Raw genomic sequence first — 6,883 nt, 5'->3', positions numbered from 1 at the left:
ATTTGGTAAGAAATCAAATTATAACCTCGATCTCAATATGAACTCACACATTTCTCATTAAATGATCTGAGCTGCTATTCACATTCATTTTATGGCTCTCTTACTGTATTTCAGCAATTGTCTCAATTGTGTCTATTTTGATTTATTTGATCGATTCCCTAACTAAAATTAGTGCTATTGGTATACTTTTAAACTTGTATACTTTTTATGCACAGAAATATTTAAAATTACACTTCAGTATACTTGACATACTGACAGAAAAATATATTGGCCTATACGCGATTGTATTGGCCTACAATCTTTTTTTCAAGATATGCTTAAAATATAATGAAATATTCTTAGTATACTTGGCTTATAGTTGTGTTTGCTCTTTTGATTGAGTAGCCTATTCAAAAAACACTGGCGGGGAAGCGCATAAAGGTATATTTAAAGTATAAAAATAGAGACCTAAATAGGAACAGTTAGCCTGGATGCCAGCCGAACTTAGCCCCACCCACAATATTTGAGGTCGGGAAGTTCAGTCTGGACTTGATCCGTTGTAGAGCAACTATGCTAGAACCCTTGGGTTGAAATCGTTTTAATCCTTAACGGAGAACTTTTTCGTATATGCATTCACCTTCACTATTTCTCTCAAAAATTATGATCATGTGCAAGTACTCTGTGTATCCTTAAAGGGGTTCTTCAGCGCTGGGAATATGAATCTGTATTTAAACTGGGTCATCAATGTAGTAGAAATGTGAAATTATTTTTGAATTTGGTGCCTTCTAGACTGAGAAAAGACAGAAAATGTATTTTTGTCTCATGGGGATGAAAGACTACAATTCCCAGAATGCTTCGCTGCCCTGTGAGGCCATTCCCAGAGCCACCAACTTGTTTACTGTGACTGAGTTGGAGAAGACACTACAATTAAAAACTGAACTTGTCTGTTCAATATAATGAGTGAGTCACCGAGTGTGTATCACAGCACTGAGCACTGACTGCAGTCAGATAAATGAGCTCTCATGATGAGAGCTGAGGTAATCGCGACTACACTTGCGGCATACATTCACAACGCATTCCGTCTGGCGCGTTTCAGTTCATGCCTTTGCAAGCTTAACTTTCATAGAAATTAATTTGAGAAGTTAAAACATTTACATTGCTCACCATATCTCCGTTTAAATGAGTGCCTGTAGCTGTGAGCTGTGCTGTGAGTGTGATCTCCATCCCCCATGCGCGGGTTCAAAACATGCGGAAATGGCTCCCTCTGCTGGCTGTAGTCTTTAGCCTTTGGCCAAACATTCCTCCTATGATGCAAATATTGTCAATTTGCATCATAGGAGGAATTTTTCCAGAAATAAAATGCTTAAATCTCTTGTCTCAGGGGGATATGAGGGGGGAAAGCACATTTATTTGAATATACTCCAGGGATTCTACTGATACAAAGCCATATGCTAATCGCTGAAGTAACCCTTTAAATTCTTTTTACAACACCAGCAAAGAACGTTTACACTCATCTTCTTCTTCTACTTCTTCCAGTGTGCGTGCAGCTGAGTTCTGTTGACAACTATACGTCATCACTTACTCCATTGCTCTGATTGGTTGTAGGTCTATCCGATTGAGTGCAGATCCATTTTATTTCCTGGTTCGGTTGAAATTTAGCTCACAATGGAGCAGAATTAGACTTATATTCTGACTAGAATCTGAGTATAACTAGCCTGGATGCCAGCCAAACTCAGCCCCACCCACAACATTTAAGCTTGGGCGGTTCTGTCTGGACTCGATCCATAGAGGAGTGATTATGCCCGAACAGAAACTCTTCGGACCAATGAAATCATCAGGGCAGGCTTTAGACGATGATGGACAGATGATCAACGGTAACGTAATCATGCACGTCATTAAAGGGGCTTGAATTATATTTGTTCAAATCCTAAACGGAGAGCTTGTTTGTATCTGCATTCACCTTCACTATTTCTCTCTGAAATTATGGGGGGGGGGATGATGAAATGATGCTAAAATTCGCATTCATGGGTCTATATATCACATAATAGTCGCTTCAACCCGCGGACATAGAAAACAACTCACGGAAAAAAAACACGGACTTGGCAACACCAAGGGGGTAATCTAACGCTCGGAAAGCATTCCACCCATAGGGGCGGCCATTGCTAACCAAGCCATCACCTGCTGTTAGCATCCCATTGACTCCCATTCATTTTTGAGTCACTTTGACAGTGAATAACTTTACATCTGAGGCGTTTAAAGACTCACAACAATGCATAAAAGAAACACGACAATGCAGAAAAGGCTCCATTACCTTGTATCTTACACTAGCGCCCTGTTTTTGTAAAAATAGGCTAACGATTGCGTCATAACCAACGCGACTCTGTCGCACAGTTGAGAAATTACCGTATAGACAGGAGGAGACGCTCAGAAACAATCTTTTACTGTCTATGAGGCAGTCGGGGGGACGTGGAAACATAAAGTCCGATAAAGTCAAGGGATAAGAACGGGGAGAAGCCCATAGTGAGCCAAACGCAACGGAAGAAAATATTTAAACAACGTGATTCAGATTTCACTTTCCACAACTACTAGAAGACCTACAACTGTCAGACAAGTTGCTTACGTCACATCTACATCGTCAAGCTCAGTCTGAGCCTGCGCAGTTCGCTCAGCCATCAGGAAGTGAGTGCCTCTGATTAGCCTCATTTTTCCGCCGTTGAAGTCAATGGGATAGCTCTGTCCATTTCTTTTACTGTCTATGGGCAACACAGTGCAGTTGAGCTCTGTTGACATTTGACAACTAACGTAATGCGTTGCGTCGTTGCTCTGATTGGTTGTAGATCTGTCCAATGGATGTCTTTCCTGGTTCGGTTGAAACACGCCTCATAATCACAGCCCAGTGGAGCAGTTTCAGACTCACATTCTATAACAGCTTAGACAGCATATACTTACATTTTTATCACTTTTAGCAGTGTTTTATGTAACTTTAAAGGGTTTCCTGTAAAATGAGGCTTTTCAAATTGGGTAGGCCAAATCTAGACGGAAATGGTACCAGAGTCATTTAGTGTAAATACATTACTTTGTGTAAAACAAATGGCAAAGTGATGCATATCTCCAGAAAGTAGAGACTCTAAACTTTCAAATGGTGCCACATATGACATCATAGCATAACATATGACTTTAAAAGTAAGCCCATTTAGTTCCAAACAGTATTGAAAAAAGTACATTTATACTACTACATATACTTGTATATAAATGTTCTGCCTCCTGCATGGTGCTGCGGCGATCCCCATCGTTTGAATTGTCATGAAGACCCATCATCTGGTCTGACGACGTCATCAGGACACTGCCGCTGGGAGAAATTAAAACATGGAGTGGACCACAGTGCGCTGCGGAGCTAACAGAGACTTCCATGAGCTCTGTTTTCTGTTCAACATCAGCTCTGTTTCTGTTCTGTTTTCTGTGTTGGTTGATTGTTTGTAGTATTCTATATTTTACTTGTTATTCATTTTTTTTTTTTTTTTTTTTTTGCCCCTTTGTTGCACTTTGAGATTCTTCGGAATGAAAAGTGCATTATAAATAAAATCTATTATTATTATTATTATTATTATTATTATTATTATTATTATTATTATTATTATTATTATTATTATTATTATTATTACTTACTACATAAAGTATACCTAAAAATATACTTGAACTTTTACTCATTGAAATGAACTTGAAGGATGTTTATTTTACAAAGCAGATGCATCAATGAAGCAGCTGAGAACTCTTACTCTGTCATATCGTCTCACTTGACATTCTGTACTAATGCATCACATGTAAATATGCTCACTGACAATTACAAATCTGCTGTAACTTGTAGATATCCGATGGTTTAGCTTCAAGGACTTCCTGCTGATTTCAAAGGTTGCTGTATGTCCACACTGAGATCATTAATAAGCTGCAAATGTTTGATAAAAAATGCCATAAAGCTATACAGATAGCCGTCTTTGGTTTATCAAAGGACAAGTGAACTACAGTAGAAGATTCATGAGTGTTGATGTGGACGCAGCTCAATATTTGCATTTTGGAATATTTTATTGGTTAACACTCAATCACTTTCACAACAGTGACAGTTCAAGAACAGAGGAGTCAATGAGGAGCAACTTACCAACAACACGCGCCCACCATCACACAATTAAACATTCTGCCTTCCTCTGGGCCTCGGGTTTATTTCTTCATCTGTACTTGCATCTGCTTGTGTGCAAAGGGTGTCATTTTCTTTAGACGATCATGAAATTGAATAGGAGGCACTCGAAACTCAGTCAACATCATTTTGTTTGCACAGAGAGTGATTTTTCATGAGCAAACTTTTCTCTGTTTGTTTGTAAACCAAACCATATTTCTCCTGAATTCTGCAAGATACGTGCTGCAAAATTATAGCCTACAATTCTTTCTGAAAACCTCTCTTTTTAATATTTCAAGTAGAATTGATTTAGATGAAAAAAGGAAAAAGAATGAACTAGCTTACCAAAACTAAATGTACTTTACATGTCTAATTTCATGGATCATACCACAACAAACTATAATTGTATTGCACAATTAAAAATTAATACCAATATGCATGTAAAATGTAATTTATTTATTTCACTTACTGGCCAAAACATTGAATTAATCCAATTCTGGACTTTTTTTTAATAACTAAATTTAATTTAGCCTTTTTTTGCTCAACAGTTAAGTGGATGTAAGGAGTCGATATGAAAAGCTACTTTTTGAGAAATGCTTTACTTAACTGTGCATTTGTTATTGTTCTTACAAATAGCACTGCAGCAAATAGCTTATACAGTTTAATTGTTTATCTTTTCTTTCTTTCTAATCTAGATAGTGTTTTATTCTACCTCAAGTTCTCTGAGTATCATTGACCTTTCAGTCGCATGATGTGTCAGCTGTGAATCTTCTCGCCCTGATCATTCGGCTCATAAAGGGTTAACTGCTGCGGTAAACCGCTGCGCGCTCCCGTGCGAGCGTCCCATTGGCTGCGCGGCGGAGGCGCGCGCCGTTAATCAGCTGCACGAGCGGCTGAGTTCATCTTCTCGCACGCGCTATAGCGATGGCATTGCCACACACAGCAGGGCAACACAACACAACACATCAGGAGCATGCACACAGCAAACATCCCATCAGCTTTAGACATTGATCCTGGCAGCAGCACTGACAGCACCTGACCTCCGCAGCATCAGCACCAGAAGAAGAAGAAGCTGCTCATTCCTTCTCTCAGAAACTGAAAGCAGTAGCATATCATCGTCACAACAGTAGGAGGCGAGCAGATCACATCATGCGCTGGACTTTTCCTCGCGTATACACTTAGATCTGTTAAAACCACACTGGGAATGGACAGCTATCTCTGATCTTAAACAGTAGAGCTTTTTCAGGACGCACTGGACTCATAAAAAGTTGTGCTCGTTATTTATACGCACGCATTCCTTCACACTAGAAGGGAAGTGTTGCACGTGCGTTTTCATTTCTGTTCAAGCCTGTAGCTGTACATTCAACTACTAAAACTAAAAGGCATACGCGTTTTAAAGTTCAAATAATATCAGGATACTTTGATTTGAGATCTTAGTAGTTAATGTGTCACTTTATGGTAAGTTTCCTAAACTGACAACTGACCCTGATTATTATTTGTCAAAATTGTTATGACTTGGCTCGCAAGCAGTCATAAAGACATTCAGAACATTCATATATTGGAGGATATACTTAAGTGATGAGGTTTTAAGGAAGTTCACTTTTAAAACATATGCTTGGAGCGCTTGAAACTTTCACGCGTAAAAGCGCACAGGACGCGCAAAGAGGCGGTAGTCTACGAGCACCATAACCATCACCGCCAACCCCGTAAAAGCAACGGTTCTCTTCTCTGAAAGCAGAAAACAAGTCGTAGAATGGCTGATGAGCTTGTTTCCATCACTAATGGGATTGTGCTGCTGTGATTTGTCGGACCGGAGGGAAGGTTGATCCACACACACTCGGTTGGTGCAGCATCGCGGTGCGCGCTCGGGGATGATCAGGATCTTCCCGGATTTCAGTGTTCAGGTGACGGCGGCGGCGGCCGCAGGTGCGGGAGGCGGTGGAGGGATGCCGGCTGCGTCCAGAGTCCCGGGAGCTACTAACGGGAATCCGCAAAACGTCCAAGGCTTGACGTCTTACCAACAAAGGTATGCTGGCTAAAACCCAAAACATGTTTTTTTCTTTCTCTTCTTGTTCTTCACATTCATATTATTCATGTCATATTTGTTGCTTCCATTCACGCGCACCGTTATCAAGTGTATATATATATATATATATATATATATATATATATATATATATATATATATATATATATATATATATATATATATATATATATATATATATATAAACTGGATTTCCCTGGAGGTTGCCAGAGGTCTAAACTTAGATTCTTATAACATCTCAATTTTCAATTAGAATCAGGTTTTGCTCCATTCATCACAAAACGACACTTGTAAAGTTTTAATGTGTCAGACATATACAGAGATGAAAAGAAACGTCATATTAAGATTTTAACTCAATATAAGACACATGTTCAATCATGTTAAATATTCAAGGAGACTGTGTTTATTATAAAAGTGGCATTGCCAAGTATTTCAATGCACATAAACTCACTTCAGAACATATCTCAAATGATTCATCTGAAAAATGAGTGATTTGAAATGCATGCAAAATCAATGCAACAATATATTTTCAAACAGTTAGTTGCAAAACTTTACCCAAAGCCAGGAAAACATCACTAAACTACATGGTGTGTGATTTTGATTTATACAAACATAAATTAAGTCAGTTTGAACAGGCTTAACCAATTATTATTTTATTTTTTTCCCCACATAAATATACACTGTAATTG

At 38.7% G+C, this 6,883-nt stretch overlaps 1 protein-coding gene across 2 annotated transcripts in view; it reads left to right on the top strand.

Moving 5' to 3' along the window:
• The first annotated feature begins 5,051 nt into the window (after nt 1-5,051).
• LOC137091488 (neuronal PAS domain-containing protein 3) overlaps nt 5,052-6,883 on the top strand; it is a 406,675-nt gene continuing 404,843 nt past the window's right edge. For both annotated transcript variants that reach the window (XM_067455959.1, XM_067455958.1), the window contains exon 1: nt 5,052-6,173. In XM_067455959.1, the coding sequence (XP_067312060.1) occupies nt 6,019-6,173 (155 nt within the window). In that variant the 5' untranslated portion in view covers nt 5,052-6,018. The remainder of the gene's footprint in view (nt 6,174-6,883) is intronic.

The sequence above is a fragment of the Pseudorasbora parva genome, chromosome 10 (genome assembly GCF_024679245.1).
Source record: "Pseudorasbora parva isolate DD20220531a chromosome 10, ASM2467924v1, whole genome shotgun sequence".
NCBI lineage: Eukaryota > Metazoa > Chordata > Actinopteri > Cypriniformes > Gobionidae > Pseudorasbora > Pseudorasbora parva.
The sequence above is the reverse complement of the archived record's forward strand: the minus strand, read 5'-3'. Positions and strand labels throughout refer to the sequence as shown.